At 38.0% G+C, this 18,768-nt stretch overlaps 1 protein-coding gene across 1 annotated transcript in view; it reads right to left on the bottom strand.

Annotated features, from left to right (window-relative positions):
* Positions 1-4,845: 4,845 nt before the first annotated feature.
* Positions 4,846-18,768, bottom strand: part of SH3D19 (SH3 domain containing 19) — a gene marked incomplete at both ends in the record, with an annotated part of 131,013 nt that continues 117,090 nt past the window's right edge. Inside the window, 8 exon segments of the mRNA XM_084245593.1 lie at positions 4,846-4,962; positions 8,245-8,342; positions 9,817-10,003; positions 11,074-11,126; positions 11,588-11,790; positions 14,079-14,137; positions 15,932-16,062; positions 17,023-17,095. Coding sequence (XP_084101719.1) covers positions 4,846-4,962; positions 8,245-8,342; positions 9,817-10,003; positions 11,074-11,126; positions 11,588-11,790; positions 14,079-14,137; positions 15,932-16,062; positions 17,023-17,095 — 921 coding nt within the window.

Raw genomic sequence — 18,768 nt, 5'->3', positions numbered from 1 at the left:
CCATCTCCAAATTTCAATAATAATTCTTTAATGTTATAAATTACCCAGTCACACCAATCTGATGGGTGGTCAATTCTGTTAGACACAACACTGTGATAGGGAATGCTAGTGTTAAAGTTATGAAAGGCAGCGAACTTTCATGTCTAAGATTATTCGTGAAATTAAGATCAAGAAATTACTGCAGGTATTATGAGTTTTTAGAAGTCTCTTTGCACTTCTGTAAGGTTTCTGTGCAAAACTCATGTAGTGTCTGAAATTGCCACTATCAGTAGATTGGTAAAACCAAATGCTGATAAGGATGTGGAGTAACAGGAGTGCTCAAATATTGCTAGTTGAGTATAACTTGGTAAAACAACTTTTGGAAAAGAGGCAGTTTTTAAAAATAAAATTAAACATAGTTATTTTACTCCTAGGTATTTAAACAGGACAAATGAAATTCTATATGCACAAAAAGACTTGTTCAACGATGTTTACACCCGTCAATTAGATCTCATTAAAGCTGGGGGAATAAAGAATGTTCACATCAACTTTATTCTTAATAGCTAAAACGGGGGGGGGGGAGGAGGGAGAGTAAATAAAAAACTAGGGTATATTTATAAGAATGAAAAATTGCGTAATATAAGGGAATGAACTATTAACACACACAGTAACATGGATACATATCAAAAATAGGGTGTTGAGCCAAAGAATCCAGAAGAGTAAATTCTATGTTATTTCATTTTTCCGAAGTTCCAGAACAGGAAAAATCAATCTTGCAGGACAGAAGTCAGAACAGTGATTGTCGCTGCAGGCGCAAGGCTGAGGTGGAAAGCAAGGAGAGTGGCGATTGCCTGGAAAGGTCGTAAGTATGAGGAACCTTCTAGGGTGATGGAAATGTTCTGTATTATCCACTGATGATGATACAAGTGTATGCAATTGTCAAAACTTACAGGAGTATAGATTTGCCATTTATGCATTTCATGCAAATACTCCTCCAACTTTTTAAAATATGAGTTCGGCCAGTTAGGCCATGAACTTGCTTATTTTAGTGCTGGTCCCACTCTGGGGTATGCTTTCAATCAGCTCAGCCTTCAAATCCATTTAGGTCTGGAAACAAACCTAGATATACTTCTTTCCCCTCCTGTTCTGGGTTTCTCAGCAGCCCAAATGTGTAGTGCTTTGGATACGTGTATGTGTTCAGCAGCCCTATTCAAGAGCATAATCCTGATTCTCATCTTCCCTGAGGTACTCAGTTTCTATGGTCTCATCAAATTACCCTCATGCTTTTTTATAAAGTGGTCCTTCCCTGTGTGCATCAGTAGAATATGATACAGAAGTGTCCAACACCATTTAGAGGGACAGTCTGATACACCTGCACTGGAGCAACTGTCCGGTCAAGTGGCCTTAGAGAGGCAGTGTCTTAGTGTGCTATTACGTTGTTCTTCAATGGTGCCCCAACTCTCACTGCAGTGGATACCTAGACTTTCGCATATCCCAAGCAGGTTCTCCTGACCAGCAAAGATGCTGGCCTCTGCCTGCTCCCCCACATTCACCTTCCTCAAGAATTGTTCTGTATAAATGAATGGATATTCTTTTCTAACAACACTACATGCTTATTTTTTAATAGCTTTGGCATTTCATATGTCTAAAGAGAAGATGACACTGTCTCTGCTGGTATCAAGAGCACAGTCCTATAGACAAAACTTTTTGAGATCTGATGCTCCAAACATTTATATATTCCTATTAAACACAAAAATACATCAATTCATGTATTGAGTTTCTAGGTAACATTAGTACAAGTTGAGCAGGAATTTCCTTTTCTTCTTGAAAGAAATAAACACAATTCTTTAATTTGCTCTCTGCAACTCTAAACATAAATATATCTGAGTGGACACAATTTTTACAGGGTAATAAAACATCAATTCTACTTGTTAAACTACTAAAGAAAAACGTATCACTTTAGTACAACAAATTTAAAAAGAACTGGATTGGGAATCAATAGAACTAGGTTTGCTTTAGGCTCTGCCATACCTGTATGACCTTGGGCAAATCATTTAACCTCTGCAGGTTGAGTTCTGGTCTGGGGACTCTCTTCTGTGCTTTAACAGGATGAGCATGCAATTAGGAGAGAGGCCCCTAGATGGTGCTGTTGTTCTGAGTTAGGCATTGTATTTTTGGTCCCTCTATAATTACAGTGAAGTAGAAAGGTATAGGTTAGAAAATGATTCCCTACTACTTCTGAAAATATTCACTGTTAAAAAGAGTTCATTCAATGGCATTCAAAGTGGGATTTAATTATGAATCATATGGCCCATGTGCATTTGACATTAATTAGAAGGAATAGACTATTATGATTATACCAAAGCGAACACATCTCCTTATAATTAGCCCATATATCCATCACTGTTTCCTCTAGATAGGTTTATCTAAACTGAAGAAAATGAACAAAAACTAAATAGTGACTGTTAAGAGTAATGATGTATAACAAAATGATTTTTTCCCACATGCTAGTTCTAACAGATTTTGATTTTTTTATAAGATTACCATTACTATTATTCATTATAAATGTTTCAGACTACCTTCAAACCCTGTTATTTACATGAGCATAATGAGATTATTGTATCAATCTTCTAGTCATGTAAACAGGGGTACCTTTTTAAGAAGTCTGCTGTTTTTAGTGTCGAAAAGGATATGACTAATGTATTAAATGACTTCTGTAGTTTTAACCCAACAAAGAAAAAGGACTCACAGTCTAATTTGAGGAGGTTTAGAGTAGCAATTTCAGAATTTCACCTGACTTCTGGTTAGTTGAGTGGGAAATAAAAGGCAAGTCAAACATCTAGTGCGGTGAAGTGAAATGACATAAAATAACGAAATAATGAATTTTGTTTCCATAAATATTTTTGTCTACAAATTAAACAAGATATTGATCTTGGTGAATCTAAGATAGTATTGCTACATGTGAGTTATCCATCCATCCATCCATCCATCTGTCCCTCCGTCCATCCACCCACCCACCCATACACTCAAGCAAGCAACCTGTGCATGTTGCAAAAGACTAGAGATGTAAGATACCATCTCTATTCTCAAAAAAACCCAGTCTGGTAAAAGGATTGAAAAGTTCAGTTCAATTTATTATAGCGTCAAGTAGATTTACAACTATTGCACTTATCATTCTGCTGACAGGTCAAATTTTAAGAGGGATATTTTTCTCCAATAAAGCTAAGTATCCACAATCTTTAATATAAGATGTTAAAATTACACAGACAAAAAGGTACACCTCACGTCCTACTCCAGACAGCTTGCCTACATCTCTGCCCCCGCTGTTGTACGGCTCTCTGCAAATGGGAATTTAGTTGAGAAAACGTTTCAAATCATCCATTTTTCATGAAATCACTTGAGTAGTATTTGACAAGAATTTTCTTTATATTGTCTTCTTTACTCAAAACATGTGGAAGAAACAGTTTCTGTCCTCCAAAATGAAGTGTAACCATGTGACTGGGAGATGAGCGTTATCAAAGGCGAAGTAAAACTGCATTCCTCACGGTGCTCACCTCATGGCTTTGACCTCTGGCTGCCTAAAACTTTTTGGACAATGAGAAACAGTAACAAAAGCATCTGAAACTCTTCTCAAAAACAGAAGAAGTTGTGAACATTGCTGGGAAAGTGGTTTACATTTCCAGTGAAATTCTGTTCCATTGATCTGTTTGGAAGATTGTCTTCAACCTATTTGGGCTGTTGCCCACGAAGTGTAATTGATTGAGTCACATCAAGAACCACTTTTTGTCTCAAGCCTGGAATGCTTAATGGGAGAAAGTAGGAAAGTGGATTTTTATTTACTCTAATAATTATGCAGCGATGGGTTGAGCTAAGAGGAAAAACCCAAAAAAAGTAACAGCCTTCAGTCTTCTTAAATTATCTTTCACTCTGCTTATACTGGGAAGAGATGGGCCGCAGGGGGTTGGCACAGTTTTCTACCTTGACAGTTGCTCCGTATTTTGAGATACATGTAATTCCTAATGTGCCACTACTACAAGAAACAGCTTTTATATATTACTGGGGTAATGCAAAGAAAATGAATTTCTTTGGGTACCAGTAATTGTCAAAAGAATGATTGCATATTCAGAAAATGTACTTTATAAAAACCCTGTTAACATAAAGTATACATGGGGGAAAAATAAGTACAGCAGGCATGTGGAAGGGTTAGTTGTATTAGCAAGACATTTCAGGATGATTTTGGTTCTTCTGACTAAGACACATCAAATACTTGGACAAAGGAAACACTAACACAGGGAGCGTTTGGCGCGTGAGCTGATTCACCACGTGCCTAGAGAGGTTCCACCTGGGCCACGCACTACCCCTCCCGAAGCAAGTCTTTGCCCTGGTAACAAGGATAATGCGCTCAAGCTGTTAAAATTAATCTGAGTATCAAAAATGAAATTTAGATTACCAAACGATGTCTTGATAGTTTCAGCAGGTAGACTATCAAACGTCCTCTTTTTAAACGAAAGCAGAAACTGAAGAAGCATGGTTAATTTATTTGTGCTGATGAAAACAGATGTGCAGTGCCACTTCAGCTCGTAAGCCTCCCTCGGCTCCTGTGTCCCTGGGGAGGGTGCACCTGCCCTCCAGGCCCTTGTAGCGTTTCCCTTGAACACTGACTCGTGGGCTTCCCTGGTCATGTTTCCACTGTGAGTGAAAGCTAACTGCAAAACCTAGATGCTGTCTGCTTTCAGGAAATTCTGTGTACCACGTATAGCATAGGCATGTCTATCAGTTTAAAAAAATAGTGCAAAAACAAATCTGATAGTCAAAGTGAAAGTTCAAGTGAGTTCTTGTGCCAAGGAACACAGTCAAGCTTCACCTTTAGTTGACTTGTAAAAACTGAACATAATTTTTGGGAAATATTCCCGACTTTCCCATTAGTTCTCCGCTCAGCCAGTCATTATCTACAGATTCCAGCTCTGTTATTACATCTCCAACCTGTGAGAAAGGGAATCAGAAATAATCATTCATTAGTGGTAAATACAAGCATGGTGAGCAGCACAGCCGAAGAGGCGGGTGTCATCTTTGTTTTATATAATTCCTTTATCTTGATTTGCTTAGAGGGACAATCTATACCTGATGATGCCATTTGCTCGTGTGCCTCTTTTTCACAGAGTCCATTCCTTTACCATTGTCAGCCTTGCTGTACTTTATTTTCTGCTTATACTGTGTCTCCAAAATTCACCATTCCTAATCTAAAATTCGTCTTGAATAGGTAACAATACCATCCACCATATAATATATTTATACTCATATATATACATATTTTTTTCATCTAAAAATTATTTGTTGAATGCCCTCTGTGTCCAACACTGTTCTGGGCACTACGGGTACAGCAACAAGTGAGATCTCATTCTAGAGTGGGAAGTCAACTACATAAGCAGCAGAGGAGGACAGAAAGTGAAAGGATTGGGTTGCCAACTCATAAGGGCAGTTAGGGAAGGCCTCACTGAAGGGGACATTTAAGCAAAGACTTGGAGGGGAAAGAGTCACATGCTTACTGGATGCCTTGTTGTATTCTGTATACTTTATAGGAACTAATGCTTTTAAACAACCACAGCCCTAGAGGGAAGTATTATTAATATCCATTTTAGAGACAGACTTTTTAATAGATTTCTTTAGGAAACTAAAGCTCAGAGAGATTAAGTGACTTGTGCACTGTTGCATGTCTCTTAATGACAGAGGATTCAAATCAAGGATGATTCAGGACCTATGGTGCTAACCACTAGGCTTTGTGGATCTTTTGTATTCTACAGTCATTCTTCCACAAAACAGTTTTCTCTTCCACCATTTGTTTTATTCCACTATTCCATGGCCTCAATGTAAAAGTTGTATTCCTTCTGTACTGAGGCGCTTCACCTGACTCAGAACACTGACTTAGCCACATCAGGTTAGTTGAAGGACCGCGCATCACATATGTGTGAGTTATAATTTCTTCAACAGGTAGACATAATTTCTGAAATTATATCCAAAGAGTATTTTGATCTTCATGGTTTTGTAATCATTTCCTAGAATTTAATTTCTACAATGGTCCAAAATGACCTTGGCTACTTTTAAAATATCTTCATCAGCCAAATGAATGTATTTGTAGCCCTAATACACCGCCTTCTGGGGAAAAAAAAAAAGATTTGATTTAAGACTGTTTTTTATGGAAAATGGAAATAAAAAGGCTGTTTATCAGCATTAATGTCATTAATTTACTTTACTCTGCCAAAATCTCTAAAAATTCTAGCTACTCAAAATTTCTATTATAAATAAGTTTCCTCTGGTTTCTATTTTTTTTTTAAAAAGATTTATTTATTATTTATTTATACAAGAACCGGCATACAAGCCAGATGTGTGGGAGGGTGAGAGAATTCACCAGAAACAAAGTGGGAAATAGAACAGTTAGACTGACGAAATAACACTGCTGAGAGGAGCAGCAGGTGAGACAAGAGAGGTCTGGGTGCCATGTGGGACCCTCGCCAGCCGCCGGGATAGAACCTGCGCTGCAGAGGCTGCGGACAGCTTCAGAGCACAGCGCTCAACCGCCTGTACCACCAGGGGAGGCCTCCTCTAGTTTCTAAATTATAATATGCTGGTTTAGTAAAACTATTTTCTGAGCTCTGGCTCATCTGTACATGTCAGTTTTCTGAAATAAAAAATGTATTTACTATTATTGTGAATATTTAATAAAATATTCATTATCAACACTACTGAAAGGACAGAACTTATTAACTAGAAAACTCTAGAAACATTTTTATAGCCAGTTATTTATAAAATGGAACCAACCTATTTTTGGAGGCTAATGTGAATTCTGTTATTTCTATTGACCTAACTTAAATAAAGGCAAATATAACATCTTAAACGTTTGAGTCCAGAGTTTTCACTTGCAGTAACATTTTATGTCAAGATAAAAATGAATTTTGAGATGCTAAACTCTCAAGACTGAAAAGTCCTAGGGCAATAGTTTCTAAACATTCAGATTTTAGGGATCAAGCACATTTATTTTTATCTTTTCAAAAACCATTATTTAAATAAAAACTTGATAGGAGTGATGTGGTAACATGTATCTGAGGAGGTGTGAACCTATTCCTCTAGGTCATATACAGTGTTGTAAACCAATGTTACCTCAATAATGAGAACAAAAAGTAATAAAAAATTTAAAAACCCTGACAGAGATGATCAAATTATAATTTTGCATAAAATTTACTAGTATTTTGTCAGAGAAATGATATTTTCGTTTGAAAAAGGTAGAAGAAATTCTCAGAAGGCAAACTGGATCACAGAATAGGAAAGTCAGCAACCTTATTCTGATACATCGCCATGAATTTCCACAAGCCTGCACATACAAATGACCTTGTTTTCTTCATTTTGCTCTAGACAGGTGAAAACTTTGTTTGGGCAGTCTCATCTTGCTGCCCGTCTTACAACTATTTTAGTCTCATCTTGCCCACTCATGCCCACTCAGGTGCTTCTTCAGTCCCTTCTGTGGCCTCCCTCCTCCTGACTGAACCTTTCCACAATGGAGAGTTCACCTCTGTCTGACACAGGCTCTTCTGACAGCAGTGGCTGAGAAACCACCCTCCTTCCTCTGGCCAAGTGCTACCCTGAGGGATTTCTTCTGCCCATGATCCAACTATGGCCTGGGCAAACAGGGTCATGGACATACTCTGCTTTTACGTGAAAAATAAATCTAAGAGGTACTTCTCAATGAAGTAATATGATTAACATTAAATTGTAGGAGTCTAAAAATTCCTTTTCAAAGCAGTTTAATCTTAAGGAGCCATTTCCGGAAGATCTTGTCTTGTTGTTAGGGACAAGAGTCCAGGGTCACGAGTGCTGCAGTGGCAATGTGTCCCCGAGGTAGGGACCTTTTGATTTCTCCACTCATGTAAAGACATGATACTTGTGGGCTGCCAGCATCATGTGGAGAGTCATCCCTTACTAGGTCCACTAATGAAACCACACTATTGCTGAGATCTGATGCTAAAAGGCCCAGGGATAAAGAATTAGTTCGGGAATTGTGGGGCTATCAAGCCAATAAGGTTTAAGGACCTAACCACCTTATAAGTTACACTTGCCTTATTCACTTTCTTGCCTTCTTTTGGGATGACGGCCTAAGATCTGTTCATTCTTAGCTAATGATCTACATCCCACCTAAATGTTCTACCTTCCAAAGAAAGACATTTCAAACTTTACAGCTGCTTATTGCAGTTACAAAAAGTTGTACATTCTGACCTTGAAGGAAAGCTCATCTTCATTCTCTCCATGGAAATCATATAGGGCTTTCGCTTTCCTCCCCTTCAGTGATAAAGCAGGCATACTTTTTGCCTCAGCTGTGAAGACAACAAAAATTCAAATATGTTAGAAAAACATTGGACCAAACAAAAATCAAACATTGTAAGAAATCCCCTTGTCATTCCCAGAAGAAAATATTTTTCAATTATTTAACTTGCAAAATGATGCAGGATAGTCTCCTAGCAGGGAAAAACAAAACAAAACAAAACAAAAAAAACACTAAAAAATATATTTAGTAGACAAAATTAGCCATTGTTAAGTGATAGCATTTTAATCTTTTCCCCTCCCATAACTCCAACAAAATACATGAAGGGAGTTTGCACAACTGCATTAACCAACTCTTTCAGATGCAGGCAGTGACTTAAAGTGGCCTGGCGAGAGGGAAAGGGAATAATCAGCAAGTCCTCACGCAACACTGCTAGGTTCTCGGAAACCGCAACTTTAAGTGAAATGATATACATTGAAAAATCAATTTGACCATAAACAAACTTTCTTATGGCCTATTTTTGTCACAAAAACATCACCCAGGGCCCCTCTGGTGGCATTGCTCATTGCTATCAAGCTATTGCCAGCCACTGCCTCATGAGTTTGATCCCTGGCCAGGGAGCTAACTCACATGGTGCAGCTACCTCTCCTGTCTCGCCTGCTGCTCCTCTCAGAAGTGTATTTCAGTAGATCCACCTGTTCTGCTCCCCACTGTGTCTCTGGTGAATCCTTTCACCCCCCGCCCTGTACCTCTGGCCTACACCCCAGTTCTTGTATGCATAAATAAAAAGAAATCTTTAAAATAAAATCACCCAACTTCTAAATAAAGACCCAAAACTTCCAGTAACAATCAACAATTGTTCATTCATTAGTTCATTCATTCATCCTCCATCCCATTTATTCCAGTTCAAGTTCTTTTTTTTTTTAAGATTTATTTATTTTTGCATACAAGAACTGGGGTACAGGCCAGAGGTGTGGGGCAGGGGTGAGAGGATTCACCAGAGACAGAGCAGGGAGCAGAACAGGCAGACGGACCGAAGACACTGCTAAGGGAGCAGCGGGTGAGTTAGGAGAGGTCTGCTGCGCTATATGGGTAGCTCCCTGGCTGGGGATTGAGCTGCAGCGGCTGCAGATTGCTTCACAGGTTGCATCTTAACCCCTTGTGCCACCCGGGAGGCCCTCCAGTTCAAGTTTTGGTACTCAGAGCCCATCTCAACAACACAGGATGGAAGGTGGGACCCCACCCTTCTATCTCAGGGCACATCACACACACACACACTCCTACTGGGACAGCTCAGACGCGCCAATGAGACCTCATGGGCACTGCTTTGGGATGTGGGTGGAACCTGGAGCACCTGCAGAAAACCCACACAGACAGTGCAAACTCCACACAGACAGTGGTCCCCGTTGGAACTGATGCTTTTTCTCATCAGCTTAGAATGAAACAAAGGTTTTGAGGGCCTGTTATATATCAAAGGTGTGGGGATCCCTTTGGAAAGGAGTTGTCATGTCGTGTAGCTGACATACCTGGGCAGAGTCGCACAAACACTGCTGGGAAGATGCCCTCCCTGTCGCGTAGTCTGCCCTTGTACCAGTCGCTGTCCAGTCGCTCAAGGATGAGGATCCGGTCCCCTCTCCTGAAGGATAAGTCGTCACTGGTCTCTGCCGTAAAACTGTGAAGAGCTTCACACCATTCTCCAGACAGACAGTTAGCCTGCTACAAATCAGAAGTTTGGTAAGAAATATGAGATTTTATTTGAAATTCATTCTATAAAGCTACAAGTGGTAGGAAGAGAGCTGAGGGGTCGTAACATTTCAAGGCCTGAAGCTTCTTTAAATTACCTAACACTTTGTTGCTAGCAAGTTTCAGAAATAAAAGTTCCCAATGCCTTTTTCCTTAACATATAATTTTAAATGACAGTTGGGATCAAATTTATGGCTATTCTGCTTTTAAAGGATAACAATGTTTAACCAAAATCTTTTTTTTCTAGTTATGATCTGTAAGAGTCCTATGTTGAAGAGGCTCAAGAGGAAGGAGAGGATAATGATAATTTGAAGAGCCAAGACTTGGAGACACACAGGCCTGGGTTCTAGATACAGCTCTGCCACTTCCAAGCTGGGTGACAATGGGCAACACCTCTTCTCTGGGTTTCAGCTTCATTAGGGCAGCTATGAGGATTAAATGACATAATGCTTGCGGAACACCAGTGCCTACCCCATCTTAAGTTGTCAACAATTGGTGGCTTATAAATCAAAACCAAAACACCAGGCAAACAAAAATCCCTAATCTTGGTCCTTTATTACTAAATATTTTCTAATATTTTTATCCTTTTCTTAAGGTGATAAATGATGATCTCTATACTTTCTCTTTTAAAACACATATAAACTTACAATTAACTTGCTTATTGTTGAGTTGTACTGAATCTTTGTTAACTGGACAGGAGTCTGGAAGCAGATATTGGTGTTGTAATGCTGCTTTTACAAGCCGTTTCTTTGACTACTAGCAAGGCTATATATTTTTTAGTCTCAGTAGTCTATACCACTGTCACTTTTATTATCTAGTCATGCGTCTTTCCTCATTTTCTATCAGGGTTTGCCTGTCTTTCCACTTATATGAGCTCTATATACTAAAAAGATATTAGCCACCTAACTATTTATTTTTAACATCTGCTATATAAATTGAAAAATGATTTCCTAAAATTTCTCTTGATAGCCGTGATTTTAATATTCTTTCCAGAGTTAAAACTTGGCTTTCACTGCAGTTTTTTTATGAAAGCAGCCTACCTGAGAATTTGTGCCAGAATCTTCTTTTTTGGTCTTCAGGGCTACCTTTGTGCCTACATTAGGGGGAAAAAAGTCAAAACTTTAGATATAAAAACCACATAAAACTGGAGAAAAATCACAGAAGGAGAGTGAAAAAAGTGTGAGATTCTAGACTAGTCTTCTCAAATACTAGTAGCTATGTAACTTTGAGCACAACCCTCTCTGGCCTTGTTCCCTCTATTGTAAAGAAGGATAGACATTATAGTCTCTTTAGTCTCCCTTTCTACTTAAAAGTCTGATGTTTTGTCTGCCATTTCTGATAATGAAGCGATTGCTAATTGCCCATAATACCAAAACCAGTTCTTTGAGAAATTATAATAATAACTACCTCACGAAGATTACCATTTTAAAGTCATCTTTCTTTCTATCTTAGCATTGACAATGTGGATTACTACGTAGCTTAAATATTATCCTAGTATTCTATTTATTTGAATTAGGACAGGACATAATAAAAAAACACACTCCCTATACTCACTTAAAACATTTGTGACAGAGGTGGGTTGATCCTCAACAAGTTCCACAAAGTTAAGGGGGAAAATCCCAGTTCTGTCTCGAAGTTCTCCTCTGGCCCATTCTTCATTCACATACTCCTTAAGAATAATAATTTCACCCTCTGAGAAACTTAACTCATCTTTCTGGTCTCCAATGTATTCAAATCGAGCAATACATCTTGAACCTCTGAACAAAGAAGGTCACATTTGTGGGTTAAACTGGACAGTACCAACTTTCAAAATGCTTTAAAACCTTCATTCAATCTTTTGATAAAGATTTATACTGTGTTTACTATGGAATATGTCATACTAGACATAATTCAAAATTTTACATGAAAAAGAGTAAACTACATTTCTTGATGGTCCTTAATTTTTAGACATGAACCTATTCATTCAAAAAAAAATAAAGTTCCTTAACCTGCAAAAAATGGAGCTTCCATGTGATCCAGCAATTCCACTCCTAGGTATTTACCCAAAGGACAGAGAATCATTAATTCAAAAGGGCACCTGCACCCCTATTTTTTCAAGCAGCACTATTTACAATAGTTAAGCTATGGAAACAACCCAAATGCCCCAAAATAGATGATTGGATCAAGAAGATGTGGTACATATACACCATGGAATATTACTCAGCGATCAAAAAAAAAAAGATAAACTCATGCAATTTGCAGCAACATGGATGGAGCTGGAAGGGATCATGCTCAGCGAAATAAACCAGAAAGAAAAAGAAAAATACCGGACGGTCTCACTCATAGCAGGAATTTAGAAAACCTAAATAAGGGACCAGGAAAAAGGCTAATTATAATAAAGTAAAAATCAAAATCAACAAGCAACTATAAACCAGAGACATTTACGGGGGGTGGGGGAAGAGGGATTAGAGTCAAAATAAGGGGGTAGGGTGGGAATTGCACAGGGACTATAACCAAGATGAAAATGCATACATTGTGCGAAAATGAAAAATGATGTAAAAAATACATAAAAGAAAATAAGAAAAGGAATAAAGTCCAGGTCACAGAGTACATGCAGAATTCCCAGTGAGTATACATGCTTTTGACGCCTTTGCTGCATTACAGAATCTCCCCATTCTCCATGCAGTCTCTAAGGTCTTTGTATCATTAAGCCATGTAACCGCTGCTGAGTCTCAACCCTCAGACCCATGTACTGAGTCATCAGTGCACTGAGTTTAGGCATGCTAACACTGAGATTTCAGGGCAAGACATCATATTCTATGGCAGAACACAAGGGCATCTGCTGGGCAGAGTCAATGTTCAATATAAATGTTGGGTCAATCAATAAATTTTATAAGTAAGGGAAAGGCCTTCAAAATGGACACATTTCAAGAAAACAAAAAATTGGCCTATCATCTTACAAGAAGCAATTTTATAACTACCACTGTTGTTTTAAAAATGATTTTTGTATCTCCCTTAAAAGGACTTCACGTATAAGTGTTAGAACAGTCCTTAAATGATCTGCAATTTTTACTGAAAATAAGATAAAAGCAGAGATAAAACTGTGTCTTTAGAAGTCATGATTTAATACCAAACCTTTGATTTGAGGTCTTAGAAAGGAAGTTTCAATACCAAGAGGCTAAGAAGAAGCAATTAGTTGAAGAGAAAAGGTTGGTCCTGGTTCCCAACAAATTCTGATTGAACTCAGCTGAATGGACCAACAGCTATGAAAGCCCACTTTAAATTCAAGCTGCTGAACAGTAAACACTCCTTAAACACAGGAGAAAACTTGAACCTGAAACAGAATTCAACTATTGTGGCATCAGAAGTTTTCTTATTTGTGAATAACCTTTCCATTTATTTTCTAATGTCCTCGGGGAGCATCATCTCCTTATGTCTGACCTATTCAAAGACAGGTTTACAGTCTTGAGCAGGTAGTGAATTCTATTAATTTGCTCATTTAACTAGAATATAAAGTTGCATTGTGGCAGTGTTTTAAATCACAAAGGAGTTACAATGATCCATAAAAGTGTATATAAATTCTTGGAAAGGTCTTTAGAAATAAAGGAAGGTCTCCCTGACTTAATTCTTCCTTATTTTTTTCTAGATCCTCTTGAAAAAGAAAACAATATATGTCTAGCAGTTTTCATAGGATCCATTTTTCTATAAGATTTAACTATTTTCGACCTTTTCAAAATGCACTGGTAGGTAAACAGCAGAAGCCCCATGCCAGACTATGGTCCCAGTTCTGCTCAAGCTGAGGCCGGATGGCAGGAGGAAGACAGACTGAGTTGCGTCCGCACGTCCTGTGATATGGAGAGCTGGCGTGCAGCTTCTGTCAGTTTGTCACGTTCTCATCAGAATTTTAGTCTACTTGGTTTTATAAGCAAGTAAAATTTCCCTCATAATTAAAAAGATAAGCTGACAATCTGAATAATCACATAGCTAAATCATTTATGCTTGGTAATTCTTTATAATAGAAACACTAGTTTCCTTTGTATTTTGTATAAAAGAACACAAGACTTACTTAATGCAATTGGATGACATTGATTCTCTTTTCCCATTTCCTCCTCCTGGAACATCAATCTAGTAAAGACAAAATCAAGGCAACAACTGTATTTTTTTTATTTTCCCAGAATTCAGTAAATAAACTTAAGGCTAAGTCACTGGGAAATGCATGACTGAAATTAGCTAGAAGTAACACTGGCTAAGTGGTATCATAAGTGATAAAAATAAGTAATTCATGTGGGTCTTGGGGAAAAAAAATGCGTGAAGTAGCTTTCCAGAACAGCCAATCAATCTTTCTCTCATTTGCTAGAATAAGCACATTACTATCATCCCACCTATGAGGGAATATTCCTTATCCCACGTTCTCTACATTGAAAGCTTCAGATGAGAGGGACTTTAGAGAAAAACCAGTCAGAAGGTGTTTGTGCCACTACCGCAACTACTCGAAGTGTTGGCAGAATACTGCAATACTTTCCTGACCCCAAAATAAAACATTTTAATCAAATGTGTGGATTCTCTCCATTGTCCGAACTCTGGGACACTTCTTTTCCTTCCTCAATGTGAAAAAGGGAAGGTGAAAAGAATTGGCACCCAATGGGCACCTTACTAAGTGGCAAGCACTTTATACAATACCTTCACAAGGCACAGTCAACTGGGTTGTAATAGAATATTTAACCAGAATGCACTAAGTCTGAAAACTACCTAAAGCTTTGAGGTTTACATTAAATAGATCAGCACCCTTCTTGATGAATTCTAAAAGTTTGAAATTTTCAAACAATTTTTAAACTTGTAGACACAGAAATAACACTTATAGCAATAATGTGGCAGAGTCAGTGTGACTGATTTCAGTGTGGTAATTGTGCTTTTTAAAGTACTGCTACATTAGGCAGAAGAAAAATGAGGAAGAGTGCTAAAACCAACATTATTCTTAATATTAATTTAGAGAATGTGGTTGGATTTCTCCAAAGAATCTGGGCATATATATACACTAGACAATTTTTAAGACCCATATTTTGTAATTCAAGAGACTCAAACTCATTTATATTCGAAAATACAGGTTTTCTGTTATATTAGTTTTCTACATTAAAGATGTAATAGAAATTTATTTGCTTTTTCCCTCCCAAATAAACTGTTATAATGTTCAACCATTTAAGCCAGCTTTATTGATAGTTCCAGTATCAATAATTTATATAAAAAATTGAGTCATGTTCACCCTATTGATATAAATGTGCAAGTGGCAATCTGATTTTATCTCCATGTTTCATAACCACCTGGTGTAGCACTTAGGGCTCTCCCATATGGCTTTGCTTTCACAAGCTAGGCTGTGAGGATGTATAAAATTTTGAGGCTTTAATATTTTTCCCAATTTGAATGACAAACTCCAATGAAAATACATTAGCATTCCCAAATCTTTTTTTTTTTAAAGTATGACAAGAATTGGGAATGGAAAGGATGAAAGTAACAAAAATTAAGATATGCTTCAAAGAAAAGGAGAAGCAGTACCATAGCCTCAGAGAATATTCTTCCAGAACAACCTAGCACCATTTAATTCTTGTTTACTAAGTGTTTCAAAGAATAAACATTATCCTTAAGTGCTTACCAGCCCTCCAAAAATAGCAGATTCACCAGCTGACCTGTAAAAACTTTTCACCTTAGGATTTCAGATAGAATTCCAATACCCCATAAAGATAATAGTAATCCATTATTTAGTTAAACCTCTATTTTTTGAGTTTTCCATACACCAGATAAATTAATAGGAGAACGAGAACTAGAATTTAAGAATCTTATCTTCCAGTTATTTTTTTCCCAATCTGCAAATAACACAGAACCCACTGAATATATGACCAATTTAAAGCAGCAGGACCCACTTACAATAACTTTGACGTAGTTGGCAGGAAACACACCTGTCTGGTTTCTACATTTCCCTCTATACCAATCTGTACCTATTTTTTCGAGAAGATAAACAATTTCTCCAGAAGCGAGGTTCAAATCATCAGCTTGTTCTGTAACATAAAATTATGTCTGATGAATTGTCTTGGTTAAAGACTTGATTAAAACAGAGCACAAAACAGCATTTAGTTCTGTCTACTGAGGCAATATATCCTACTGCCTCCGAGAACAGATCATACTTCTAAAATTGACTTTAAGAAATACTCTTTTTCTGGGATATTGCTGTTAAGAGCTTCCTCTTTTAAGACCAAATCATGTAATCTACCTCACACTGACTGATAGGAAATGGTTAAACACAAAACACTGCACTGTGCTATGATTGCCACTGTGTCCAGGCAGACCCTTTGCTGAATTCATACTCATCTCTGGTAGCTTTCATAGACATAATAATGCTATTTGTATCATTCTCAATCGTGTTTAAAAATTTCAATCACAAAATATTAACTGAGGGAGTACAGCTCTTTGGCAAGTACATTTGAATGAAAATAAAATCAGTCTACCAAGTAGATTAAAAAGTGGTTATAAATAAATTAGGAGTCTTACTTGTAGCCTCAGATAGAAAAGGTATTTAACAATTGGTTACAAAAAATGTATATTTCATATTTTCATATCATAAGTAATACCTGAGGTATGTGTGTAGATTTTACAACTAAGAGAAAAGCAACCTCACTTATTAGAATTAATTTCATTATAAATACTAATTGGCGCCCAGATTTTTTAAATAGTTTAAAAGTTTGCAGCTGGTAGGCAATTTGTTATTTGTTCATTTGCAAGGGAAACTCTCTTCTCTCTTTCTCACACAATATTTAAAAGGTAGGGGTATGCAGCTATGCTCTTGGGAAAGGCGGGGGACAATCGAGCCTCTCTGTGGCCGGGTGATGGATAAGATGACCCCTTGAGTCCAGGGCTCTGTTGGTACAGAGGATAAGGAAGGATGTCCTTGAGAGCTTAGCCCAGGGAGGAGCACTGCTCTCGACCCCAGGGCTCGCCCACCTCATTATCTATGTCTTTACCTGCTGCGAAGTCATGAAGCACAACAGCGTGAGGAGTGCTCCTGTCAGCAGGCTTCTGAGCATGGCTTGGCTCCTTAGGGGGAAAACAGGGCTGTGAGTGAAGTATGCAGGATAGATGTTGCCATTTATTACTTACTCTGAAATCAATTTTTTTTCTCATTAGAGTCCTCCTGACACAATTACATTAAGAGTACAAGATGCAAACCACACAGGTCAGTCAAACAAGGGAATCCTTAAGTTGAGAAGGCACGTGTCCTTGCCAAGCAGGACAGCAATAATGTTCAGGCTTAGTGCCCTTGAAATAAGCTTAAACCAAGAGAATAAAATAAAAGAAGATTACTAAACTATTTTTCTTTAACCAGTACCCATTCTACCAGAAGTGGCTTTTTAACCTCTGTTTTTATCAAGGGTAGCTTTTTTGTTTAACTATGATGAGGACTAAACCTTAAAAACCGAGCCTTAAGGGGAAAAGATGGTAAAAGAAGAAAGTTCTTGCCTTTCCTAATGAAAAAAGCTAACAACTTCCACAGAAGTATAATTCACAAAAAGGAAACTCCATTTCATGTATCACCACTTAACTGAATGCTTTCTCTAATTTGAAAGCCAACAATGCCTCCCATGCTTGGCCTCGATTTTCTATTTAATCTGAATGGAGAATTCAATATTCTCTACCCATTGAGCCAACAGTCCAGATTAGCTAGAAGACAGCAGCTAGAAAAGAGGAACCTTTTCCTATTGACAAGCAGTTGCTATTTTTAGTTCATTACATGAAGATGCAGGCTTATCCACATCATCATGATCAGGAAATCTCAGAGAAGATTATGAAATTATAACCTAAGATTCTTCAACATTGTCCAACCTGTGAGATAAAGGCATGCTGATCTTGTGCCTCATCCTGTCTTTCCACCTCCTCCAATGACTCTTGTTCCCTTGGGAACAGCCGCCCACCACTGCTCTCGGGCCAGGATGCATGCCATGGGTTGCTTAGACTGCTCTGTGGATTCAGTTCACCTTCTCTGTTTCCATCTCACAGCACCTCTGTCTGATTCTTTTCTCAGTCTCACTTGCTTCAACCAAAGATTGTGCCTGTGGAGGCAAGCTGCATTCTCTTGTGTTAGGGAAACCAAAACTAATTTAGATCAAGAAGGCAATGGTTAATAGCTCCTTACTCAATTAGCTTACCAGAGTAACTCTGACATTTCCTTAGGGGCTGTTCAGTGTTGTTCTCTCAATAAATGAACATCAAGGGAATTTCGGGGCTTGCAGAAAGGAATTGTGCGATATTTAAGTCTGGAGGGCTTTCAAAAATCATTATTTATACAAAATATTATATGTGTGTATGAGTGGTCATCCTTCATTTTCCTGATTTATATCCACTGAAAAAGAAATGATTACTCAATAAATGGTGTTAGGCTAGCTGCCTATCCACTGGGAAAAAATAGTCACCAGAGGCCTGTACCACACCAAACACAAACATGAATCTCCAAATGGACCAAAGATCTAATCATAAGACCAGGCTGGGGAAGGCAGAAGAGGTGGGACAGTCACACTTCCTCCTAATTAATGTCCCTACTCTGCCTTCAGTGCATGGCTATTCCTGGCAGTGTGGTCATCAACCTGGCCTGAACAAGCTAACAGAGTTGGCCATAGGGTCAGTTCAATTTACACCACACCACGACAGTGGATATGGGGTAGGTAAATCTAATATATTTCGAAGCGTTTTCTACTATGACAGTAATTGCTAAT

Source organism: Talpa europaea (assembly GCF_964194135.1).
Source record: "Talpa europaea genome assembly, chromosome: 10".
NCBI lineage: Eukaryota > Metazoa > Chordata > Mammalia > Eulipotyphla > Talpidae > Talpa > Talpa europaea.
The sequence above is the reverse complement of the archived record's forward strand: the minus strand, read 5'-3'. Positions and strand labels throughout refer to the sequence as shown.